We start from the raw sequence: 27503 nt of genomic DNA, 5'->3' as shown, positions 1-27503 counted from the left end.
GGAATGGATTCACACAAGGCTACTGTGCAGATCATTTTTTATACATCGTTCAATACGGCAATCGACACAAATAGAATCTGAGTTGCTTGAAATGCACCTGAAGTCTATTCCTGTCATGACGTTATTATACATTTCAAAATGCATGTAGAGGGGATCCCTCAATTATCTATGTGAATGACATACAGGTCTGCATTAAGGTTTTTCAATTGACTAGTTTCTTGTATTTGGTAGTTATGCATTACTAAAATATGTGTTCATTTGTAAAGGACATGCAGGATTGTAAAATTCCTCATCACATGGGAATGTAGGAGGTGCTCTTCCATATTGTTACTAGGCAGAATCACTGACAGTTTTGGCAACCAATTGCGTTGTTTTTCTCTTCAAGGCAATCACCGTCGAAAAGAGGTTGTTTATATTGCTGTAATCGCCATAGCGCCATTACACTTGTGCGCGGGATAATGTTACGCCAACGAGCTAATGTTCCCTACTAAGCATGATCGCGTCTATGATGTTGCAGCGCATGTGTCGCCACTTTTACCGCGCAAACTGCTTTACATCGCCCCGCAATAACACTCTGCATTACAGCTTCGAAACCTGCGAATCGCCGCCGAAAGGTTGAATGTCGTTTATTGCGCGTATCACATTTACACCAAGTGACATTGTCTTTTCAGATTGTGTTGATCTCTTCACTTCGCAAAGGTCAGCCCCTTGCGCCGCTAAATTCGAGCTGACAGAGACGAAGAGTGAGGAGGGGCGGGGAGGGGTTGGACAGCGCAGCAGACGCATCGCCCCCGCATCCTGGCGCTCCAAATTAATCTATCCAATTAATGAAGAATGAGCTTTAATGTTGATGATGGCTGACAACTCGACTGGTCAGTTTTTTTTATTTATTTTTTTTGTGCACGCCAACTAACTGCAGGAGACAATCAGGCTGCATTTACACTGCAGGTCTCCAGTTGCAATTAAGTGCCTATAGTGGCAGTATTGTGCCGCTGATACGTTATTACTGTGTTTACATTTACTGAAGTGTCAACATTGACACTAATAAATCTTAAAAAATTCAATCGTAGCATGCCGTATAGTTGGACTATGATTTCATCATATTTAAAAGTCTTCACATTTCCTGTAGTTTTGATTTTCCGCACATGGTTGTGTTTTGGGTTTGTGTCTTTATGTAGCAATGACCATTATCTGAATTGGTCCTTGTGGTAGATAAAATAATAATTGTGCTGCATCGGGCAAGACATATTTTTTCCGTTTTATTTTTTTCAGCACAACAGATGTAATGGCCGCAAATCTTAATTAATATTAAAAGTATAACAACAATAAAATATATAATAACTGCTCAGTTAAAGGAGAAGTCAAGCCCAATTTTTTTTCCAATATGTTTGATCTAGGCCCACTTGTCTAAACACGTCATTCTGATTGATATTGTTCATGGGTATCCACCCACTTTCATCATCTTAGCGGCGGCCATTTTTAACATCATAGTTGCTCAGGTCACAACCAATCACGGCTCAACTTGTGAATGTCACATGACCAAACTCAGTAAGCAGTTTATTAATTATTTAAAAAAACATTTTTAAAGTTGACGTCCCCTTTAACTTGATGTCATATTACATCCTGATCCAACAGAAAGCACACAGAGGTGGTCTTCTGTTTACAATAGAATTGCATCTCTGGGGCGGCGACGTAAAATAAATTTGTACATATGTCATAACTTATCCGACGCTAACACGGCAGCAAAGGCATAATTATAGACCATAATTATAACTTTATTAGTAAAGACACACAGTAAATATTTGAATGAACCTCTAGGTCATGCATATAAAAGATATCAACATGGTTGTACAACAACATATTCTCGTGTTCATTATCTCGACCAGCTCGAATTTCGTGACCGTTATACACCAGGGATCCCCAGCATCTCTGTTGTTCTTGATTTTTATTAAAAAAACACAGTGTTATTGTTGTAACTGGTGCACGATAACTGGTTATAATGAGTTACTCCAAACAGTGCATAACAAATGTATTATCTGTCATATAAAGTAGAGGATCCATCCACTCATTTTTCCACCCAAAATCTGAACCAAAATGAAGCTATGAAGCATTTAACTGCTGGCAGTTTGTTTTGGTTGTGTTGGCACTGTCAAGCCTCCACCATATCATTCACTCATGAACCGTGTCGTTGTAATACTAATTTGTGTTATTAAAAATGTGCTACCGCGTGATGTCCATGTGAAACCTTAACCGCCATTCACCCCTCAGCGTCCATTTTCCTGCCTGCGCGATATGACAGCCGAGTGGGCCGTGATTGATAACGCTCGTCGATATATTTCATTTGGGGAGCCTTAGTCAAATGACAACGGCTTGTCATTGACTGAAAGCAATCTTTTTAAAAGGGGGGAGCCTTTGCTAAGTATCAGATGAAAATGATTCCTCTGCCTGCTTGGGTGTCACTGTCTGCCGGAGCTTTATTGATTGGCCTTGAATATATTGCAGCCGCTGCAGTAACAGCTGCTGCTAATATCTGCGCCCTGCTTACACTTTGCACTCCTGTCCACGGCACTCTTCACGCCATTGTCGCTTATCGCTGGCTCTCTTTTCCCACCGATGCGGCAAATTTATCAGTAGTGACGTGACGCAAATATAAAAAATGGGCCCAAATTAGAGGAGCTGTTCCTCCCGGGAACCCCTTCTGCTGTCCGAGCATGAAGACGCTAACCAGAGACGCCATTGTCTCCTGTGCTCTGCGTTATCAAGTGCTAGGATGTTGGCGTTGCCTGGTAAAGGTCATTTACTGTAATGAGATTTGCCACATGCAAGCATATGGCATGATTATGGAGCCCTGCTCGTTAACATTTGCAGCAAAAAGCCAGACAAGACAACTCAAAAGCGCTTCAAGGCAGACAAAAATGTGTTTTGCACATGGTATTTTTTTCTCGATCAAGAAATTCTTGCATCCATAAAAATGATCATTTTTCAGCACATGAATGACCAGAAAAATGAGATAATCCACAGAATCCGTGGTAAAAATAATCCATGGTTACTGCCACACTCAGTATAATGAGTATAATCGCTCCTTCATCCAGTTATTCCCAGCACACTGAACAGTAGAAATTAACAAAATAACGAGAATAATCCAGAATCACAAAAATCCACAACGCGTTTACGCAATGGTCGAATATGTGGCCACTCAAAGACCCGCTTGTTGCTGTCATGGATTGGAATATTTTTTACAACAAATCTCTGCCCTTTTTAATGCCCTAAAAAACATGGTTTGATTGTCTTTCAGAGATTTAAGGGTGTATTTCATCATGTTGTAACCAAGGTAATTAGGAAACAAAAACTAACAAAATAACTAAAATTAAAATTGCCTGATCATTTTTGTAAACAAAATAAAACAAAAACGAAATTGCGACATTTTCTACATACCACATACTGTAATGTACGGAGCCCCTTAGGGGACATGGAAGAGGAAAAAAAAATTTGCGTTCCCTTGCAAAGTTTGCGAGGGAACGCAAAGTTGTTGTTTTTTTTCAAGTGAATGTTTATTTATTTATTTTTTAATGCGCGTTTATGTACTTCCTGGTCAGTTTGACTACCCTCGCCTCGAATGCGGTGCTGTTCAAGAGACGACAGTACGTTGGAGGCGGCACTAATCATGGAGGAGGGCTTGGAACTGTCTTTCACTTATTTGAAAACCGTGCTTAATATCCAGAACTGATTTTATTTCTTTGTATTTCAAGACAATTTCAAAGTAAAATTCAATTAAACTCGCCCACGGGTGAACACACTCCATCTTTGCTGCGTTTGTTTACACGGAAGATGACCCGGAAGTACATAAACGCGCATTAAAAAGAATAAACATTCACTCGAAAAAAAAAAACAACAACTTTGCATTCCCTCGCAAACTTTGCGAGGGAACGCAAAGTTTTTGCGAGGGAACGCAAAGTTTTATTTTTTTCTCTTCCGTGTCCCCTAAGGTTCTCCGTAGTGTGTTCAGGGTGCGTGGGAGCTGGATGCAGACTTACACCCTGGACTCGTTGCCAATCACAGGGCATATACTGCAGCAACAGACAACTATTCACGTTCACAGCATCACTGAGTGGGAATTGAACCCACATTGCCTGTGTTGAATTCAGGCTAGTAAACCACTGCACCCTCAGTTAGATTAACATTTGCACCAGAAAAAAAAAGATTATGGTCAATAAATGTCCGTTAACATTTCCTGCAAAGAGCAGACAGACAGCTCGAACATGCGGCTTGTGCTGGAAGGCCAAAACGTGTTTTGCATTTCCTACTCAAAGATAGGAAGAACTTTTTTTTTCCCCCATCTGTCACATAGATGATGGATCTTTCCATTTCCCCTTTAAAGAATGCATGCCATTAGAGTGCCGGGATTTTAAATGATCCCATAAAAGTTAGCCCGATACACTTAAAGGACAAACACCTCTGTCTGGCTGATAATTTCGACCACATGCTACACTCCAGCGCCTCTCCAAGGAAAGCAATTATTCTATAGCTCGTCAACTCTGAGATGTTTTCTTTCTTATCGCGGCTCTGCTCACGTCCCTGCGTTTGTGAGCTTGAAAATGCTTGGTTTAATTGCTTGAACTCGGGAAGGGTATCTGACTGATCAACTGACTCTTTGATCAACTAATGACCAATTAACTGCTTTTTAAATATTATTTTCAGATCTGCCGTGGCTGTAACTCAGCTTTTCATCGCTGATGTCATTTTGGTCTTCTTTTGGCAGCAAACTAGTTGAGTGTCAACATTACACCTGCAGTGCAAAACTAAGTCTAATGAAAAATCCCTAACTATTATAACCCTGCTGCTAATATTCCTAAATCTGTACAAATGAAGGTGCTGGGAAAGCTTGAAACTTCCTCATCATTTCAGCAGGACATTTCATCCAGCATCTTTCAGTTTGTTGACACACCTCAGCTTGATTTGTCTCCATCTGGCCTGTGGAATGCAAAGCATATTGTTTGCATGTGTTTCATGTCTTTTCGCCTCTGTGAGCACCTATAGCGCGTTATTATCTGAGGTTTCATGTTTATGTCGTCTTGGCGACATCCGTTCCCTCGTGTGTGCGCACGTAGGACGTGTTTAACAAAGGCAACATGTTTGCTTTATGATCAACATTAAGTGCGTCAACACAAAAGGTTTTCTTCCGCGGTGCGTTCAATGACACCGTGGGGCTGTGGGTGGCAACATCAAAGCCAGATACCTTCCTCCCACTTTAATGAGAACCAGGACTCGCCTGGCTGGACTCGACCTGCCATCTGCGTGTGTGCGTCTGTGCGTAATGTAAGCGTTGTAAGTGGTAGCACAACTCCAGACAACACAACACGTTTATGGAGGTTCTCGACGTTTGATGTCGTATCCGCCAGGCTTCCCAAAAACTATGGCTCCGGTAATTTTTTTCAGCGCCATGAACAGTTCTAATAAAGATGAATAGCTGATTAGTGCTACAGACCGCCAAACGTCTCGCGATTCATTTCCTCTCAGGGCTGCGCAAATGCTTGATATGACCACAACAGAGGCTCTCCATACCTCACCTTTGTTGCCGGAATACGACATGGGGGCATTTTATAAGCTCACTTAAATGAGGACTGCCTTGTTTACACCCTTCAGGAGAGAGAGTGAAGGCGCTTTTGGGAAAATTTGCCTGCCATCCGTTCTAAAGACTCTGTGTGATGTCTCTATTCCGCCTGTTTATTTTTTTTTTCTGTAGATAATCATACATATATAAAATAGTAAACTCTGACAGCTATTTCTTGTGTGCGCTTGGTAATTATTTCAAGGCCGTTTTCACACAGTCACTTTTCCAGTTTACATTTTCCAGAAAATGCTCTATAAATGATGACGTGCTAGGAATAATTATATTATTCGATTATTTCAAAGCAGCTGTTATCTACTGTCTCGTTAATCAAGATATAAAATGCTCAGTCAAAAATTGTACAATTATTTATTTTTATTTTTTTTTACAGTCAAATCCATCTACATATTGTATGACAATTTTTACATTGCTGTATTTATTTATTTATTATTATTTTTTTTTTTACAGTTACTAATCAATATTATGTTCCAATGAACTGACTTCCTACTAGAAAAAATATTCTCCCTCAAAGTTATTTATTTATTTTTTGGGCATGGAAATACTTTTATTTTTGGATCACAGACCATGTAGTGATTCATTGTTCTGACTCCCATGCAGGCAACATGGGTTCATTTCGTGATTGTTTGAAAGCAGTTCAGTCCAGGGTATCCTCCACATTTTCCCAAAGAAACTATAGTTGGGATGGATATCAGCTCAGCCATGACCCTCAACATCAACTTGTCTAGAAAACGGATGGATGAATGAAAGCAATGAGGGATTTAATTCTACATTAAATGTCAGTAACATACTTTCCCCCCCTGAAAAGTCATTAATATATCACAAAAATGTCAGGTCTGTTAACGGTTATTCCAACTTCACTGTTTCCATCCATTTTCTATAGAGTTGCGGGTGAGGTGGAGACTTTGGGCCAGAGGTGGTGTTATGTACTGGTAGCCAGCCCGTGGCAAGGCAAACGGAGACAAACAATCATTCAGACCTATGGACAGTTTGGTCTGCCATCACCAATTATAGTGAACACAATATGCTAAAAATGACATTCACAAAAAGAAAGACTTTTGGAGTTCTCCAATATCTCACCATGTTTGCAAGAATACAACTCTGCTGCGCTCAATTAAAGGCAGACTGGGATTGAATTGCGTATCGAGCGGTGACTCGCTCCATTTAGCTAGCATAGTGGAATGTTCCTGTTGAGTTTGACAGGATCAGAGAGACGGAAGAAGCGTCTCAACACAAAACTAGCAAAAGGCTTAGCGGTCAAACGTCGGCCCTTTTGTCTCGTGCAATTGAAATCAAACTCAAAGGATAACCGCCAGGAATGTTTGTCTCGGATGCATTGTTCTGACGCTCCAAACAAAGACAGATAGGCTTTAAACAAGGCATTTAATTAGCGCCAGATCCCGAGCTCGGGCGGCGCCAACCAATTAGACATTCCTCAGGCGTGTGCAGGTCCTATTTCACAGATCCTCTCCGGCGCTGTCTCTTACAGTACATCTCCTGCCGTCCAGTTAAGAGAAGGTAAATAGCCCAAGATAGACAGCTTCATTAGCCAGCGTCTGAAAAGCGTCGGGGCAGATTGTCGCTTAAATAGTGCGCCGTTACTGTGGGCTCAGCCGGCGACCTCTGATCAATTACAGCTGACATTATTGTTTGTCGGGAACCTTTTTTTTCTTTTATTCCTCGGAAAACGAGATCAGGCTTGAGCTTTGGCTGGAAATGTAATCTCCCTGTTCTCTCTTTGTGCTTCCTTGGATCCACAAACAATAAATCATTCCATTGAAGAGATAATAAAGTGCCAAGTAGGATCTAGTTTAATTTTTGTCAGGGGAAATCTGCCTGCAACAAAGTTAAAAGAGTAAGAGGCTTCCGCTTTCCTTGTTCTCATATGTTCATCCGCAGAAAGGAAGACATCCCCTTTAGATTAAGATTGATGGTAGCAGGTTATCATTTCTGTCCACCGCGTAGACAACAGCTCTATTTAATCATTTTAAAATGTTTTATCCTTTGTTCACATTTTTTTTGACAACATGCAATTTTGAGTTTTCCATAACAAGCCCTTTACAGTAATTGCACTCTCACTGAGGGCTGTTTTAATTCACTCTGTTCGTCCCCGCCGATTCCGATCTTTGCTTAGCCAGGCGTGAGCATAATAGCTGAGCTGTTTATGTCGGTATTAAGTGATTTGTTGTTTTAATGACGGCACATCGGAGTTCACCTTTGCGGCTCCCTCAGGCTCACTTCCGGTAAATGACTCCAAACGCTTTGTTTACGCACAGCGGGAATTCGCTTCTTCATCACTTCTTAACTTCTGTGTTGAAAATTGCTATAGCAATCTTTATTGCAAGAATTTAGTTGAAGAGTGTTTGAATATACAGCTGACAAAGGTATTTTAAATTTTATGATGAGTTTAAAGTTAATGCTGCAGTATGTAACTTTGTTTTAGTTTTCATCCAAACCACTACTGGAAGAGAGGTAACACAATGCTGATTATTACTAGCCGCTCCTCTAACATCTTGCGACATTTTTTTAATAATTTAATTTAAAAGTAATTTTTTGATGTTTTATTTATTGTTTTATCCTCGACAAAAAATTACATAATTTGATTATGTGATTACGTATTTCAAAGCAACATCAATTCAATTTTTTTTAACTCAATACAATTTTTAGGAGGAAGTTTGACTTGGTAGTAGTTTACACCAATTCATGTATATTAGGTTGTGTGAATGCAAGTCTGACCAATTGTTTGTTTTGATTAATCAACAGGAAGTGTGTTCTTGATAGAATTTTAAAAATGTAAAATATTCTGATAAATTGTTCCCGACGTGCATTTCTTTGCTGGCATCTCTGTGAATGTGATGCGGTCAAATATTTTGCTGCAACCAAGACAAAAAGTTAGGCGCGCCAATGCAGCCAGTACAAAATGTTAATCTAGCGACCTCCTTTATTTAACTTAAGAGGAACCGACTGACCTGGATGAAGATATCACTAGCAAGAATGCAGAGCTAAAGTTGACTGTTCCTGATCTTTATTTTATTTATTTATTTTGAATTTACTTCAGATTTACTTTATTTTTCAAGAGTCTCTGTACTTCCCATATTCCCAGTTGTATTAAGTAACTAGCTAATGTAAAAAAAAACAATGAATGTTAAATAATACTTGTTAGTTAAACTGCTATGATTTTCTGAGATTTTTTTAATCCCTCAACTCGGCCTGTCTTTTCGCGTGAATAGCCTATTCAATATGCTGCATTCTTACATTGTGCACACTTTCACATTTCAGTAATTTGTTTATAGAATAGGACATATTTAGTTTTTCTTTTCTGATATGGATCAGTGAAAACTATGTACCGTGCCAAACTGACCTGACCCACGCTTCTTGGTGGCAATTAGGCTCCCTGTAATACTACACACCTGAGTCTGCATTTTAGACGTTGTTCTGGTTATTTCTCAGTAAGAAATTTGCTAACCTGGATTCTTTCAGTTTCCAATAAAAATGACATTTGTTGGCCGGTGAAACATTCCATTTCCCCTACTTTCAATGTGCTTTAAGGGGAGGTTGACATGAAAGATGCTGGGCAGAAAGCGACACTAATACCCCGAACAGAGGTGCAGTGTTTCGCCTCAAGGACAAGTGGTGGCGAGTTCTCCATATATTTGGAAAGGGAGGTGTAATGCATCCCACCTGAGAGACCCTTGAGGAACCTTGAATGGCTGATGGGTTGCCAAGACCCTCTCCATGATGTCCTACATTAAGCACCTCCACAATCAGTCCCTCGTTTTTTTTTTTTTACGGTGTTTGCTTTAATTGAGCTTTGCCTGCTGAGCGATAATTGATTCAGTCCAAGCAGCGATACAAGGTACTCGCTTTAATCCTTGATATTGTTTGGGAAAACTCTCCACCGAGGCATCTTTCTTATGGAAATCAATGCTTGCTTTTGGAAAAAGGCGCTCTTTCATTTCCAACCAGTGTCCTTCTCTTTAGAGTTGTCGCCATGTAGATCTCCTTGCCCTTTAGCGACTGATGTTTTGTCAGAGTTGTTTTTTTGCAGATCAGCTTCTTTTTTTTTTTTATTACCTTGAACCGGTCTGCCAAGTGAAAGAGAAAGGGGGGTAAAAAAAAATCAACAACAAAAAAAAAAGCTCAATCAGTATCCGAGTGTCTATGAGGTTGTCTTTAAAGAGAGCGGCGCAGGAACGAGACCAAACTGTTCACAGTCATGTTTGATCCTCAGCTGTTCAAAGTCCTCGTCAAGCCGAGTGGGGACGGATGATAGGAAAGGGTGGGGAGTTTGAGGGGTGCGCAGACACCTAACTGTGACCTTCTGAAAGTTGCCCTGTTTTCATGAAAGAAGCGCAGCGCACTGCTAACTACTAACCCCCCGCGGTATCTTTATTATTCCGCTCTCTTTGCCGTTTAAACGTCTTCAATTTCCCCCAATTAAGCGTCCATCGGCGGACTGCAATTGAATAATTTAAAAGATACGTCTGATGCCAGAATGGAATAATGTGCGCGTGTATGTATATAAAAGGGAATAAATTCCTTCATTATGCCCACTGATAGGCTGATATAATTAACCTTAGTCGCGTTTGTCATTAGCGTGCTTAACTAGTCATGGCAGCTTTCAAGATTGCCTTTGTTTTTACTGCCGTTTTTATATTTAAATATTGAGACAATTTCCATAATATTCTCGTATTTTTTATTCATCAGAGAATAATTGATTCATTTTCATTGCAGTGTAAACTTTGGTGCGTGAACGACTGTGTGGATAGTTTTTATCCCCCCGTTTTCTTTATTATTACTGCGTTCCTTCTCTATTATTAACGCATTGTAAAACATTGATATCTATTATGTTAACATGGAGAATTATTCAATTGCTCCAGCTTAACTGTTATTGGATTTTTTAAGGGGTATTTTAGGGGTGAGAATTGCAGGATTAACAGCATTGGGAAATACTGTATCTTCCGGCGGGTTCCCGCTTCGTGAATAATTTGGTGATGACGCATTGTGTAACCAATGACCTCCTCTTCAAATTGTCGCAGGCCTAGAACTGCCCTTCATGATGATGCCTCACCCGCTGATCCCCGTCAGTCTGCCGCCGGCTTCCGTCACCATGGCCATGAGTCAGATGAACCATCTCAGCACCATCGCCAACATGGCCGCTGCGGCGCAGGGCCAGAGCCTGCCTTCGAGAATGGTCACCTCTGTCATTAAGGTACATTTCCGTTTATCTAACATTAAAGAGGTTTATTTTAAATATCGACTCTCGTTTTACTAAAATGAAGTCACCACAAAAATGACATTAACTCATTGACTGCCATGGTGTTTATATTTTTCAAGCGGAATCCACATGTTTACTGCCACCAATGTATATATTTGTCAAGTACGTTTTTCAATGGTTGGATGTGGAAGAGGGTCTCACCCCGCTTGTCTGCAAAATTTGGGTTTGTTAACGACTGTAATAACTAACAGATCCATGTCAATGACGACGTTTCATCGGTTTGGATTTGAGATCAGTACAGCTTTTGAGTAGAAGGTAAAGATTAGGATATTTTGATTTGATGTGGGAGAAAAATGCCAACACCTTAGAAGTCGGACAAGTTTAGGCACCTCACAGTCGACTACATTGTTTATAATTATGGACACTATAAACAGAGTTGCCCAACTGTCATGGTAGAATATACCCATTCTCGATCTTGTTTTTGTGATATTATAGTTTATGGTTTCACTTTACCGTTCTGCTTGACATGTTAGAAATCTCAAAACCAACTGTTTTCGTCAGAGAGGTTTACTGCTTATATCTTCACAGAACATGATAATATCTGGGTTTTGGAGGACCAAGACCAAAAGCTCTAAAATGGCTGGCAATATGGCACGTTCTTCGTTGAAAACAGCTGGCAATCAATGAGTTAAATATTAATTGTATTTTGGTGATTATAGCTCTCCGTTTGTGTATTAGTTTGTAATGCAGTATACGTTATTAAAAGTAAAAAGTTAAATAACTTTTTGAACATTATTAATGATGGCTAATGAAATTACTGTATTTATTTTAGGGCTGTGTGTTGTCACTGCAGGGTTTGCAGGAGCGCATCCAGGACAGTCCCTCCCCTGCTCCGTCCTTAGAGGACCACCGAAGGCCCGGCAGTCATCCGTCGTCTCACCGCAGCAGCAGCGTGTCCAGCTCGCCCGCACACACGGAAAGCTCTTCAGACAGGATACGTACGTCTCCTCATCAATTCGTGGCTCCTAATTGCATTTTTAAGACACGTCCTCATCGCCGCCCGCAACTTTGTTGTCCACAGCACCACACCACAACGGCCTGTCTATGAACCAAGCCCTGCTCGGCTTGTCCCCCAACATCCCGCCTGGGCCTAAAGAGGGAGACCTCGCCCATGACATGAGCCACGAAGTGAAGAGGATGCATGTAGAAAAAGGTTAGTCTGGTTTCATTCCTCAGTATTTGTTTTTAAATAAGGATTTAAAGGAATGCAAATTAGATGCACACAACATTGTGGAGTGATCACTTCAGAGTCAACTTTGATGTTATCAGCATTAAAGATACATGCACAGATCATCTTTAATACAGTACATGGAAGTCTTTTACAACAGAATTTGATTTGCTAGGTGCTGCTGTTTTGGTTTGCAACAAATATGCTCAGAAATTGAGTAAACTAATGGGTCTATGAAGGTTACCAGTTTTTTGTTTTTTTTCAACGAGCCGTTGATTGCTGAGAATCAATTGAGCAACTGTCTATTAGAGTAGGGGCCACTGTTTGAACAAATATAATACACGACAGCCCCGCCACAAGCTAATTGCTGGACTGCAAGGTATGAAAGGTCAAAATGTTGTCCGATAACAGAGCTTGTTAAATAAAAATTAAAGGTCAGAAAATTAATCTGAAAATTGATCTAAAAAAAGTTAAAGGTGATGTGAAAAAAAGCGGTTTAATCTCCCAAGTCATTATGAAAACATTAAATGTGCAAGGTAGTTTTTTGTCTTTTTATTGACACTTTTAGTGTTATTTCTATACACCTCAAAGATTGGGCCTTACTTAAATGGATACTAGGTCTCAATTAGTCGCTGGGTGCATCATCAACGAACAACAAATAAAAGCCATTTTGTTTCTCATCAGGAAAAAAAATAAATGGGTAGCAACTGTAATGATCTCGGCTTCCAGACACTATGGCTCCTATGCAAACATGGTTTAACTGTGAATTCTTTAACTGCTTAGCTCATTTCTCAAATACATTTAAGTGTGGAGTGTTGCAACATGTAAGCACGTTTTAAAGCGGATGTTTAATTTACGTTGCGTGGCGGTGACATCTCTAAGGACTGTTAGCGTTCTGTGTGTTCATGTTCAGGGGAGCTAATACATGCATTTCTTCGCCGCCGGTCTTATTAGAAATGTTTTTTAATCTCCACTTTCGCTTGAGATAATTTTTAATATCCTGGTAACATTTTGTAGCATTATTGAAGATTTGTTTTGGGCTGTGCTTGTTGGTTTTTATGAATAACGAACACTTCTTTTCATTTACAGATGAGTATATAAACACCCTTTGCTGAAATACGGCAACCAATTTTGATTAAACTTTTTACAAGTGTGAAGTCTGGATAATGTTGCAAAAGGCGAATTTGTCACTGAATAATGCATCAATCTCAAGGTTTAATATTCCAGTTTAAGCAGGATGTGAGTATCTATGAAGGTGCGCCATTTATATTGCTGATCCAAATTAGGAGCTGGAGGTCTACCATTCGGTTACAAAAGTCAAATTAATTGATATTACCATAAGTTCTCATTCCCATTTGTTTCACACCAGGGATGGGATATGTTCAAGAGATGTACCCCGGTCATATCATACAGGCTTGAATAGTTTCATTAATTGCTGGCAAGATTTTTCATTATGAAATGGAAAAAAAAAAGGAAAATGATCTATAGTCATAGAAAGTGAAGCAAATAATAGATTTGTAGTATTCTCTATTGGTTTAAAGGGAGCAGAGTAGGTTGTGATGCTGTGCTCTGGGTGACGCGGGGTGGGGCGAGGTGATAATGATACGAGAACCACTGTGGAAATCATCACCGGGATCCGCTTTGCTCCCTGTTGGATAGTCTGACATGAAAATCACTATTAGCCCTTCACTCGCAGCCTGTGAAGCAGTGCATCGGAATAATTAGCAGGATCATGAACACAATTTATGGGTCACCAAAAGTGTGTGTGTAATGTGTGTGTGTGTGTGTGTATTTTGAACGGATCCTCCTTATACTGCAGTGGTATAAATCTTGGACGACAGAACGGATGATGTGCTATTACTTTTTTTTTTTTTTTTTTAATATCTGGCTTTGACTGCTGTCCAGTACCAGTAAAACACAAAAAAACGGTCTGTGCAGCTTTCTTAATCACATATGAAAAATATATCACACATTAGCACATTTTAAAACAAATATTTGAACAATTTGAACGACACTTTTCATTAGTTATTACCAGTTATTGATAATTAAAAAAAACAAATACAATAGAATAATTGCACAACATATATTATATTGTATGATATATACTGCATATAAAAATAATGAAATATATCGAACTATCGATCTATTAATTCATTTGAGTATTAAGAAGATTGCATGTCATTCTATTTAGTTTTTAATGGATGGATATATTTATATACATGTTTTTTAATTAAAGTGACACCTGGTGCAACAAAATTTGTTATACTGCTAATAATAATAATAATAATAATAGTTACCTATACTAATTGTTAGAAACCATAATGAAAAATATGATAAATGTCCACCAATTATTCGAGTTGCTATTCCTCAAATTTTCCTAAAATTAAGCTTGCGTCAATTCAGATTCATAAGACAAAAACTGATTCTGTTCAAACTAATTAAATATTTAAAAAAAACATTGCTTCTTCTGTTCGTTTTGACTCAATACAAGCCTCTCTTGAGTTGTGGCATGAATATGTCCAAGTATGGGCTTGGATCAAGGTTATTGCCACAGTTGACATAGTTTAGTTGAGATATGGTCAGAAAATGGACTCAAGAGAAGATGGCCCAATTGGAGCTAATAGTCCAGGAGCAATTCCAAGCAGGTGACCCTCACGCATTTTGTAAACTTGTGTTGTCAATTCCCGATATGTCGCAAGACTTTATTAGGATTCTGCTCTCTTCTGAGGTCTTGCACTGTGGGAAAAAAAAGATTTATTTATTTTTTAGTTTTTCATAAAATAACCCATTAATGCAGAGGAGTACAACCAAATTAGTTAGCAATTTGCTGAGCATGAATTAATGAAGAGAGTTCCTCGCCGCTCGCGCAGTTGTAATTTTCATAATAACCCCGGAACCTTTTATTTGGCAGCTTGTTTGGTTTTTTCGTTTGAAGGTTTTCATTAGTCTAATGAGGACTGCGCAAGGGCGAGCAGTCAGCACAATTTACATGAGGACGCTATCATAATAAATGAGGCAATTTGAATAACATGCGCAGGTTTATGCAGCGAGATAAGAGAGATGGTCGCCACCACCGTCCGATACATTAAGAACTAACTAATAACCAAAGTAATTCCAATAAAAGCTTTAAGTGAAGGGAATAAAATTAATGATAGATATAGTGAACTGTAATGATATTACACGATGCGTTAGATGAATAATATAAACCATTGTTCAGGAGGCATTGTTTATGGCCAGCTTTTTAATTAGGGCCCCGTTTGTCACGTCGGTTTGTTTAGAGATAGCATTCCGATGGTTTAATGATATCGCCCCCACTTGTTTGATCTTTACGATCCTGGCCGAGCGTTCATTTAATCTCGGGCGCAGCGGGAACGCTAGAGAAAGGACTCCATTTAAATAGGATTCCTCGAAAAGACGCTGCAATGTCATCTACACCGTGGCGGGACAAAGGCTGTTTGTTGTCAAGCCTTTTTCCGAAGTTGTGTCACCTAGCGCTGACGAGCCAGATGGTCTGAGGTTGTTGTTGTTTTTCTGTCAATGGGCCAAAAAAAACAAAAAATTCTTGGATGAAAAAATAAAAGTGAGTAGAGAGTGAGATTAGATGATGTTTAAAGTATAAAGCTATCTCACATGTGACTAATTGAACAGCTTCAAACGAAAAAAAAAAATCTTCCTACAAGCCTCTGTCTCGTGAAAACAGCAGGTAGCCTTGACAAACACGGGGGGGGCATTTGAAAGCCTTTGGCTGTAAAACTCAGTCCGGACATCAAACGACTTGACATCATTTCATTTCGTCGGGAGAGAGTATTTGAAATGCCAGCCATATGTATGTACGTTGAAGCATACGTGTAAATAGCAAGTGGTGGGGGAAGTGTTTTGCCAACACTGTGAGTTGCAGCCATCTTCAAGAGATCCTGAAATGCCAGATGGGATTATTTGGTTTAGTAGCCATGGTTGGGAACAAGGCGAGGATAGATTAACGCTTGCCTTATTTTCTGCTTAATATGAGTGCATTACTTACATTGGAGCATATGCAGGTGCGCCTGATGGTTTTTGAGAGACAACATTGAAGCGTTATCCAAATAGCCTGGTGTTGTTTAAAAGCACAACTCGACCGCGTTGTAAAGAAGACATGTTGCTAACTGTGTAGACGCGCGGCCAAAGTCGTTTCAACAGTCTAATCTGTTTGTGCCCCACCTGTAGTTTCATCACCATAACGATTTTCAAGCAATCAAAAACACCTGGCTTCCTTTTGTTGTCTGCCAAATTGCCAATCCTCTATGTTGTTGAACTAGAAGCTTTTTGGAGCAGTGATCAGGGTGCCATGACACACTAATGTGCCGTCATCGGCGATGCTGCGGAAAAGTACCCAATGTCACTTCATTGGTCAAAAATGATCATATTATTATAAAATTATTCATCAATTACAAATGCACCATTGTCTATAAATGCCAGTGCATTAAAGTTGACAGAGAGAATAATTAAAGTCTCTTCTATTCGATGGCAAAAGGTCCGATGAACCCGCTTATCCACCTGTTGCCATTCATACAACCGAAAAAGTCATGGCTTCCCGCGATTATGTCAACTTTGTGTTCAATTAATCCAGGGGTGGGCAAACTTTTTGATTGCGAGGCCACAAGGGGTTCTAAAATTTGATAGAGGGCCGGACCAGGAGCAGATGGATGGAGTGTTTTGGTAACCTTACCTCATCTGAGGTAAAAAAATACATTTAATTTTAAATGAAAGTGAACAAAAGCATTACAACTATATATATATATATATATATATATATATATATATATATATATATATGTCTTTGAAAAAACACAGTATTTGGAAAATAAAACATTAACAAGATTCATTCATTTAATTTGTTTCAAGTTCGCCGGGCCAGATTAAAACGTTTAATGGGCCGCATGTGGCCCCTGGGCCATAGTTTGCCCACGCCTGAATTAAACGGTCCGAGATTTCACATTGAGTAAGTCCGACTCGAATAAGTTGGAAGCCCACCGAAACCTGGTCTTGCAAGAGGTCTTGGACCATTTGAGATCTCACGTGTCCAACTGAACCATACCAAAAAGGGAAACGAATTAGAGTTCCATTAAAATAAAACGTAAGTCTGCTAGTGTGAAAGCATCTTTGAATAGAGAAGTTCAAAACATGTGAAATGTGGCTCAAGATAACTTTAGGTGTCCAAACAAGACTGGATTTGGAATCTAGGCGCTTGATCATTCATCTCCGCAGTCACCAATGTTTCCTTTGACTGCCGAGGTGTTTTTTTCCTGACGTTCCATATTTAGCGAGGCCTCTGCGCACTGCCTCGTGTGCATCTCCGCTCTGGCTGAGTAAAGCACTTGTTCATTTGCACTGAAGGGTAACATGAAACAGGCCCGAGCCTCCTGATGGACAGGCAGATTTCACCTTCGCCAGTGAATGATAATGCATTATTAAATTTGCCTCTCTGCTCACTAGATACACTTAGCTGACCACAGCATATTTATCTCCCCATCCGATGCTCTCCGTCTTGGCAGGAAAGAGCATTCTGTCACTTTTGAGGCATTTCAAAGATTAAAAAGAACCTCTCTCTTTTCAACGTCCCTAAAAGCATCCCCCCCACGGCCCCTCCACCACCACCCACCTGAGTGAAATGTGATTAGCGGGGAGATGGTGTCACGCGATGGAACATTCATGAGCCGAGAACAAATATCCAAATGAACTCTCGCGTCCCCACTCTTGCACCATCAGCATTCCTGCTCACATGGTGCAAGAAGAAATTTGATTGATCCTCTATTGAATAATTTTTTTCTGCACTCTTTCATTTCAACAGCACGCACTGACAAGTTGTTTGATCACAAAGCATTATTGTCTGCCAAGTCACATTTCAGGGGCTCTGATGGCTAATGATCTCGCCTTCTCCGACCAGGAAAAAAAAAAAAAGTCAGGTAGTCAGCACCCCGTTTGAAGCTGCGAGCGCCAAGGACACTGGGAGGACCCAACACAACACGTTGCATTAAAGTCAGCATAGATGAAGAGAAGGGGCTGAACACGTCAAACTTTTAATGATAAGCATAGCATCAATGTCAGGGAAGTGTCTTTAACATTGTTGTTGTTTTTTTTCTCAAATGCACATGGGGCAGAAAATTATACTATAAAGGCAAAAATAGTCAAACTGCACATGTGGACTAAAAAAAATAAAATAAAAAAAATACAGCCAGGATTTGTATCGACATTTTTTTTATAGGATCACATTAGACGTACCAAAACTTTTGCGCGTACATAATCAGAACTACTTTTGGAATTTGCCAAAATCATGCATCTGTCATGATGACAGGTTGTCCTGTATTTACTTTGACATGTTATCCTTGAGCAGACTGAATGGAGACTATGGACTAGCATCGTTTGTCCACAACGTCTCACATCTACATCGATGTTCTTCAATTTATCTAACATGCATCATTTTGGAAAGTGGAAGACCTTAGCCAAGATTCCAACCTGAGACCTCTGGACTGTGAATGTGCACTACCACGGAGTGACCTTGTGAGCTTGTTTTACTATTGGAGAAGTCATTTCCCGTGCCTCATCCCCCCCATAGAGAAATTTGGGAGTATCAACAAATTGGACTCACTAAATAAAGGCCTCAACCTCCAAAAATCAAATTTTGTATAATTTCCTGGTATCTGGAGGTGGCTAAGATACAGTATATGCTGTGAAGTATTCATGGACATTCCAGTCTTCAATGTTTTATCTTTGACACTTTTGCTCTTAACCTCCAAGGGAATTGCAAATTTTTTTTTTTTGGTTCCCGTTATTAACAACCTTTCTTTTTTTATATTCTTATTCTTATTGTTATCCTTGCTCCCTGAGAGCACACAAGGTGAGTTTTACATATCTGAGCATCTGCTATTATGCAGATCGCGGCAGCACGTTCCCATCCCGACGCCCTTGGACAACAGCATTAAGCAATTATGAAGATTATGTACAATGCGGGAAAATTTGTGATTCAAAACAATACATATCTTGGCGGCGGCGACTGTTGCGGACAGATAAGGTTGACCCTGAATATGTATTTCTGTACTTTTGGAGATGTTCTTGCAGGGGTGGGGGTCTTTTTTGTATAATTTAATGTTTGCATGTAAACAGTAATTAAGGGATGCCGCCGACACGCTGAGGCCAGTGCATGCCAAGGTAAACAGCGAGCGGCCCTGCTCGTTCGCAGCGCTCCCGTCCTGTTTACAGACTCGCGAGCGGGGCTCCTCGTTGGCAGCGCTCGTAAAAAACACAGGCGATGCGATGCCGGGAGCGCAGCGCGGCCTCTCTTATCGTCTGGCAGTCTGCTCGATAGCCGACTTGAGGACATTGTGAGTCAAACCTCTAAATTTTCACTCTACGATAATTACGCGGCTATACTCGAGCTTTTATATCCTTCCACCATGAAAGTAAATCATTCCTAATAAAGAGAGGAAGAATAGGGGGCGGGTGGTGGAAAAGTGCTTCAGGACTAATTTTCTTCACTCCCTCCCTTTCTGCGCTCCATTCCGCTTTTTTTTTTTTTTCATGAAAGCCTTTTTCCTCAGTTTTCCAGTCACCTTGACTTTGCAGCTGCCGCCTTATAGAGTGTGTTGCTTATCCCGTATAACCCCAGTCTGTCAATTAGGTGTTTGAAAATTAATCTCTTTAGCTGCAAATACCGTGCCAGCTTTTCTTGAGCGTCTGCAAATGAAGTGTTATTAATTCACACAAGTAAAGCCGGTGTTATGAATAATGTTATCAAAACAGATTTCCGCGCGTTTAACACGTCGCCGCGATTAAAAGGGCCCCTTAAGTATTTTTATAACTGTGAAACAACTAATGGATTTGCATCCGTCTTTGCAAAGTGTTGCTCTAAGCCAGTCCTTTTCAAGTCTCTGCTTCTTCTTCTTCTTCGTCTGCTTCTTTTTGTTCGTGTCTTCATCATCGTCGTTTAAAAGCGAGCCAAGTAGAGTACAAGTATGGATTAGTGCCAGTAGAGCTGCTCCCGGTGGATTCCAGTACCAGCCAAAGACATGTCGAAATTAAGACTCAAACTGACAAGTTACTGTGAGGCTAAATGTCCACTGTTAATACTAATACTTTTGCGACTTATAAATATATATATATTATTATTAAAATTAACACGGTGATGATTTGCCTCTTTAGTTTACAACTTGATCAAAGGATGCTTGTTAACTTCCACACAAATTTGTCTTTGGCGCATGTCACATGTAGTAGAAGATGGTTGTGAAGGTGTACTACAAAAAGTCGAACACCCCTTTGGTAATATTGTCATTGTCTTTTTTTCTAAAAACAATAAAAACGCACAGACGTGTAATAGCTTCCGAAGAATGAAAAAATGTAATTAGTTTTGCCGCACTTCTACAACACTTCTCAAATGTAAGTTGCGTTCAAGAGCGACAATGTGTTTGTTTTCACGCTATTCTCAGCGCTTTAAATTGGCTAAAACTGTGTAAAAATTACAGCAGAGGAACGAACCTTTAGTATTTGATTTATCCCAAAGAATGCATGAAACAGCAATGAATGCATTTACGATTTATATTTTTATTTTATTATTATTATTTTTTTCTGTATATTATACAACACATTTTGGACATTTCAATAAAAATCATAATCACCAAATTTAAACATTTCAAGATATGGGTGAGGTGGGAGACTACTTTGTCACGTAAAAGTTAAGCACCACTGAGTTCATGTAATTCAGTTAACCCAACAAAGTTTTCCGAAAAGTTACGACTCTCCGTCTCGCAAGTCCTCAAAATATGTCCTGACCTCTCAGTTTCCCAAGCATCAAAAGATGAATTTGTTTCATCTTTGGCAGTCTGTGACATCAGATGTGAATTACTTGTGTGACATTCCAAGCGTACCATTAAGACCAAAGCTTCTGTAAGAAAAACTGACAGCTACGCAGGATTTCCTCCCCCATTTGTTTGTTTGTTCGTCCCGAATGCGTGACTATTATTATCAAAGTGTAATTGCCGCTTGCGTTGGTCGTATTTCGGCGGCGCTATCGGGTACACACAGGACTCCCCAGTCACCTTCTGCGTTAAGCCGCGTGAGGAGGCGCTCTAATGAATTCATAAATGCCAAACAAAAGGCAAAGTAAACAAAGAGTGAAGAATAAATGGCTGGATGATTAGTGGGTCACGCAGAGATTAGCGGCATATACTGTACAAATGATCCCCCTCGGAAATGGGAATGAGTCAGGCAAAATGGCCAATCAATTTTAATCTCCCGGTTTCTTGTGTCAATAAACGTTCGGCCGCAATCTAAATCACTGCTTCAATAAACAGTGGAATGTTGTTGTTAGCTCGACCTCAGATGTTCCACTGTAATTCTTACTTCCTTTTGTAGTGTTATCTCACGGACACTTACGGATCGCAGTCGCCGCAAAACGGCCACCTTTTATCGAGGCTCGCTTTAAGAGCTCGTCGGAAAAGCCGGAAACTAAAAGTCCCGCACGCTTTTATGCAGTCATCACAGTTGGCCGAGCCTGTAATCCTCGTAGGTCTGATAATGACACAGCCCCCTGCATTTATTACACGGCGGATAGGAGGGAGGCAAAATGCTGACTTTGAACAAATGAACACTCTGACCTTTATGCAATAAATATGACACGGGCCGCATAAAAAGACAAGATATCTTCCTCCCAGTTGCAATTCAACGCAGATCCCTCGTTACCGTCCCTCTTTTGCTCTCGCACGTCTTCGCTGTTTAGTTCTGACTGAGCGAATGATGAAACACGCTTGTATCCGCCGCCTTTAAACGCACGCTACTAAAGTTCAATTTGTAGCTCATAATCTGCTCTTATTAGTTGCGCCACACCTCATATACACGGCGGAACACAAGGGTGGATCGTTGTCTGTATGACGGTGTTCATGCATGATTAGAGTCTTTAAGTTGATTCTAATTGGGCCTTCTCCCACCACTTAACGCAATAATGCGCTTCATGCATGCATGCAAATTAACAGCGTCAACGGTTGAGTGCATCGCTTTTGATTTCTTTTTTTTTTTGCTGAGTACTTATCTACACCCGTATCGTTACAATATGAAAACGTTACCCAGCATATGAATGTACAGCGCACATATTGCAAATGTTCACTCACGTGACAATAACTGAAGACGTTATTTATAAGGTCATGTTAACTCCACACTATGAACTTCAGAACAGTGAGGCACCCTGCGCTGCACATCTTCAAGCAAACCAAACAAATTTTTAGCCCCGCAAAACATAAAAACAGAAGTTTTCCAAAAAGTGTGCGTGTGGACATGGCCTGGGTGAGCTTCTTGTTAGCGTCTTTTGTCACGTCCCTGATGCCAAAGGATTTATTGCTATGTCCATCTGTGTCTCTGTCTTTATGCGGCCTTGAGGATACGATTCAATTTATTATAAAGGCAAAAGCAATGGCGTCGTCACTTTAAGAATGCGGCGAGACAGACACAGGGAGAGGGAGGGAGCGAGGAAACAGTCGGAATGGGTTATTAATGGAAAGGCACGGCCATAGGGCAGTTGAGATTTAATGATATCCGACGAGAAAAATATGAGGGTGTCACTCTCCAAAAAGTCACGCTAAATGTCAACATTTTAAGGTGGGCCGCCGCTAATTTAATGCCCGTGCGCAGTAATGTTTTGGAGAGCATTTAGAAAAACACGGCCCAGTGGCCAGCTTGATTATCAGCTCACCTTCTCTCCTCCCTCTCTCTAAATGGCTTTGTGCACCAAGCGATTTCATCTCTACGTGATGGGAGGGGAGTAAAAAAAAAAAAAACACGGCGTTTTGATTTTCACGCTGCGATAAGAGAGAGAGTGCCAAATGTTACCTGTTAATCGAGCCCAATCCCGACCGGGGGCCCTTGACTTTGTCCCCCAGCAGGGATGCGGCAAACTCTCATTTTCCTCTCTCCGTGATGAAAAGGAAATTAGCTTCAACGTGATGAGGCCACATTAGTGTGTGTCTTTGTGTGTTTATGTGTGTGTGTTTAACGACTGTGTGTTTGCCTTGCTTTTTCGCATTCATCCATCAGCGGGTTTACTTTGTTCACTTTGCAAGTGAAGCAGAACTTTTTCAGCTCAAAAACGGGTTCCTTCCGGGCACCCATACATACTAAAAGATATCATATCGTAACATCAACATACAGTCACAACCAGCTATTCGCCAAGGATGAGAACCAAGCCTAGCCTCTGAATTGAAAAAAAAAACCCCAAAAAACGCACACACACCAACACACATACCAAAAGGGGGTTGCAATTAGGTACAGATGCCACAAGGTGGCAGTAAAGCAATTAAAATGTCAAGAATTATAAAACATCCATACCATGGTTCTAGCATGTACACAATCATGAATCCATGTTACATAAACGGCCGCATTCCGCAGTTAGATTTGTTTCACCCCAAACATACCTTAACGAGAGACTCGTCAATAATATTAGATAGCTTATATTAGCTAGCTTACTAACATGAAAAACTCGGACAAACTCATGTGACATCATGCACCAGCTGTATTAAGTCATTACCTTTTGGAAATTAAAAAACAAAAATTATTAGGGGATACAGACAAATCGTTGCAGCATAGTAGAATACAGGCGCTATAACTGGCTGCAATAGGAGCGAAGCAGAACCTCGATTTTCAGGTACTAGAAATTATACGTATAAATTGTCAATAATGAGTCGAGGCAAGGATGCATGTACTAATATGTTGCCATTGACATTTGATTAACATTGTTGCTCATATCCAACCATTTAGACGGGCCGTCCAGTTGAGTCTACTTAGCCTGTAAGACGCTTTCAAGTGCAGACAGCGATTGCAAGATAAGCAAGCCTCATGTTTTTTTTAAGTGCTCAAATTGCATGCAACTCCTCTTTCCTGCCTGCATCGCTTGCACTTGCAGCGGCAGACACATGATTCCCCTTGACAAGATTTTCCAAATCCATTGCTTTTAAGTGCAGGTGGAATCAGTGCCGCGTTAGCCGCTAATGGCTGTCCGAGAGGTCATAACTGGTCCATTTGAAGGAGGAGGTTCTGGGGCTAGGCAAATCCAATGTAATTGTGCAGTGAGGAGTCTGTGCTGACAAGCTGCTGCTTTTTTTTTAAGCTTCTCCTGCTGGGAAGAGCAGTGCTCACAAGGACAAAAGCCTCACCTGTCAATATATCATTCTGACTGGACCAGCCCAGTGTACCTTTGCCCTATCTCTCCTTCTCTCTTGCTCTTGTCACTATTTCAATCATTTTGTTCTTGCGCCGTCGCCATCTACGCATCCATCTCCTCTGCCTTCTTTAACTATCCTCCTCCACCTCCTCTTTTTCCCCCTCTTTCTTTGTCTGTCTTTCTCCACACCTCCCTCGCCCCGCTTCAACAATGTCCTGAGGGAGTCGCTTTCAAACACAGGAACCAGAAACATATGGCACATTTTCAACTCCCAAGGTCAATTACAGCTATTTATCCCGAGATTGCGGCTAAATTTCCCAAGGTTTTCCTCCTCTGGCTTCGCCGCAGATTGCGATGTGTGTCTCTCACAATGAAAAAAAGAAAAAAATAAGGCCACTTTAATACAGATTTTAGCCTTACCTACATAGCACGACTTCTCATGTAGTAATAATATGTATTTATTTATTATAATTATAGCAGCAAGTTCCAAATGCTGCAAAAATGTAATCACATGAACATAGATTATTTTGTATTATTTTTATAAAAATTGAGTTCCATTTTCAACATATCTCATGTGCAACTTTATATTTATTTTAATTTTATCATTTTGTTATTTTAAGAAATGTTAGTGCAACTTTGTATACACATTTTTTTGCTTTTGTGCTTTTTATTTGATATATATATATATATATATATATATATATATATATATATATATAGAGAGAGAGAGAGAGAGAGAGAGAGAGAGAGATTTTTATTTTGCTAAAATTTAAGCATACCTTTAGATATACTATTTTATTTTTATTTTATTATTTTTATTAGTTATTTTACACTGTTATATTATTTTTATTTCCTTTTTGTTACTTAATATATATTCATTATCATTTTGTTTTAAAGTCCAAGATCCCACTTGCCACACAAATCTAATCACATGTAAATTGGACACGAGCATATATCCCACCAAGTGATTCATATTTATATATTTATTTATTATGTCTTTTTTGTAGGTATTTATAGTCAAGTCAATGCCGGGCCTGGTGTTTTAGCGGCACAACAGTGGAGGAGTGAGAAAATTAACTGGATAGGTAATTCATCACTGCTTGCACGCTGTCAAGGACTCCCTCTGCAGCTATTCAAAGCAGGAATATGGTGAAAGGAGGGAGTTATGGAGGCTGCGGTGGAGGTGTTTAAATTACAGTGTTTCATTCACGATGTATTGTATTTACAGCGTCCCCCTTTTTATTTGTGGCTCCTATTATCCGGCGAAACAGTTGTGCATGAAATGTTATTGGTGACAGGAAAGGGGAGGGGAGAGGGGTGACCTGCCCGTTTTTGCAGGCGGTATTTCACAGCGTCGGGCCTGGACGCCGACGCCACTGTCACAGCTGCTGTTGGCAGCCTCGCCAGCACCGCAGAAATATCACCTGGAAGCAGAGAGCTCTGTTCCGGCGGGCCGCCGTTCGGCTCGCTGTAATTAAGTTGAAGTCTGTGCTCGTGAAGCGATTGTGAGGAATAAACACGCCAGCGCGTGCCAGAGTTTACATCCAAGAATTGTGTGGATGTGCCGAGTTATACGTTCAAATTCCATTAAGCCATTTCCTGTTTTGGTTCCATTATATTCCATTTGCCTGAGATATATATATTTTTATATCACGCGGTGGAAATGTTATCTGACAAGAGGCACTTGTAAGCTCGTCGGAGTCTGTCGAACAAAACGCTCCGTTTGCTTTTCCCACGGCATGACAGGTTGTTTCCCCGTCGCAACAAAGCCATCAAATATTCTGTGTGATCCAACATTGTGTCGAGCTGGGGGTGCCGGCGGAAGCCTGACGCCGGAGTTTGTTAAAGCAATGACTTGTGATTAATGCCAGCTCAGAATAAGGACGACAAAGTGCCACCGGTACGAATCAATTACAAAGCCCGCTCTCCCAGAGGTCTGCTAACGTCCCTCGTTGACATGGTGATTTTATCGGGGGTGGGCGACGTCTATATCAACCTGAGCGCCGGCCAACTCGCGGCGTTTTGATCTTTCATTAGGTGTTTTATGGAGATGAAACGAGGCTTTCATCTTACTCTAAAAGTCGTTTATTTCGCACACCGCACAAGGCGGATATCATTGCTGAGGGTGACCAGACATGACGCTTTCCCAGACATGTCTAATATTTGGAACCCAAAACAGTAACCCAGTAGGCATTGGATCCAAATCATCTCTATATGAGCCCTGTGACTAAGTGTGGGATGTGGCTGCCAACCTACATGGCGTGTGGCTTTGTCGTCACTGATCATGCAGTCATTGGGCGATCATCATCAATCATCAATCACCCCCGATTGGTCATGCTTTAACATCTTTCTGTTTACTTATGTTTCCAATAGCACCCGCCCTGTGTAGTGGCTTTCATTTTGGCTTAAATCACCCGCCTGCATTTTTCATCTCTGGTTGTGCCGTTGACTGGCCACTGTTATCGATGAGCTGCTGTCGATGCAAACAGATTTCTGGCGTGAGATCTTTTTCTGGCTTGGTCACAACCAACCTGCAATGGTTGCATTGAAGGGGCATGTGCACCTCTACACACAGTATCCTTCTCAGTATAACTGTCCAAATTTGTAGGCTGCTCCTCATGTAGAGTTGTAGACTCCGTGGACCGCATCGACCGTGGTGAATTTGGATGGTTGTTCGGTTCATTTGAGCTCAACTGAGCCTGTGTCCGCTGTGAGCAGAAACAGAAATTCAGAGTCTGCTACTCACACAAACGACCAATCAGCGGCCAACTCGAAGCGTTGGAGAGACTTCACTGAACGTACTGCCATGATACTGGCATTCATGAATGAGTCATCTTAGAAGAAGAGCAGAGTAGTTGTAAGCTGTGAAAGTGTGATCCAAAGCGGCCTTCGCTCAGGGCCCCGTCTCTCTAGAAATGCAGGTGAGATTCGAAGGCCACGTGAATTTGTAGACAGTAGCACCCAGTTAATCATTTTTGTTTTTAGTCTGTTGAGTTGTAAAAAAAAATGGACATTGTATTTTGGGAAGTATTCATCATGTGGAACACTGCCCAATGTGTTTTGACCAAAATATGGTGACCTCATCTCTTAAGCAAGACAAAGCAAATTTCTATTTCAAAGTGGGAACTTCATTATTCCTACAAAGTCGCATTATGAACACATTTGAATCCATTAGGCAAACATCCATTCTAATTAATCACACAGAGTGAACTTCTTCCCCTCGAATAAAAGCAGAAAGGTTGTTTATTTCCTC

The 27503-nt window shown here is 40.5% G+C and overlaps 1 protein-coding gene across 4 annotated transcripts in view; it reads left to right on the top strand.

Annotated features, from left to right (window-relative positions):
- The window catches only part of dachd (dachshund d), a 134864-nt gene that overhangs the window by 94387 nt on the left and 12974 nt on the right, over positions 1-27503 (top strand). For 3 of the 4 annotated variants that reach the window (XM_088315572.1, XM_088315571.1, XM_088315569.1), the window contains 3 exons: positions 10666-10838; positions 11677-11842; positions 11926-12057. In XM_088315572.1, coding sequence (XP_088171698.1) covers positions 10666-10838; positions 11677-11842; positions 11926-12057 — 471 coding nt within the window. The remainder of the gene's footprint in view (positions 1-10665; positions 10839-11676; positions 11843-11925; positions 12058-27503) is intronic. The other variant, XM_088315570.1, reaches the window with a different exon arrangement.

Source organism: Idiotropiscis lumnitzeri, chromosome 14, assembly GCF_059441095.1.
Source record: "Idiotropiscis lumnitzeri isolate Australia: NSW breed Sydney's pygmy pipehorse chromosome 14, RoL_Ilum_1.0, whole genome shotgun sequence".
Lineage (NCBI taxonomy): Eukaryota > Metazoa > Chordata > Actinopteri > Syngnathiformes > Syngnathidae > Idiotropiscis > Idiotropiscis lumnitzeri.
Note: the sequence above shows the minus strand (reverse complement) of the source record. Positions and strands in the feature narration are given on the sequence as shown.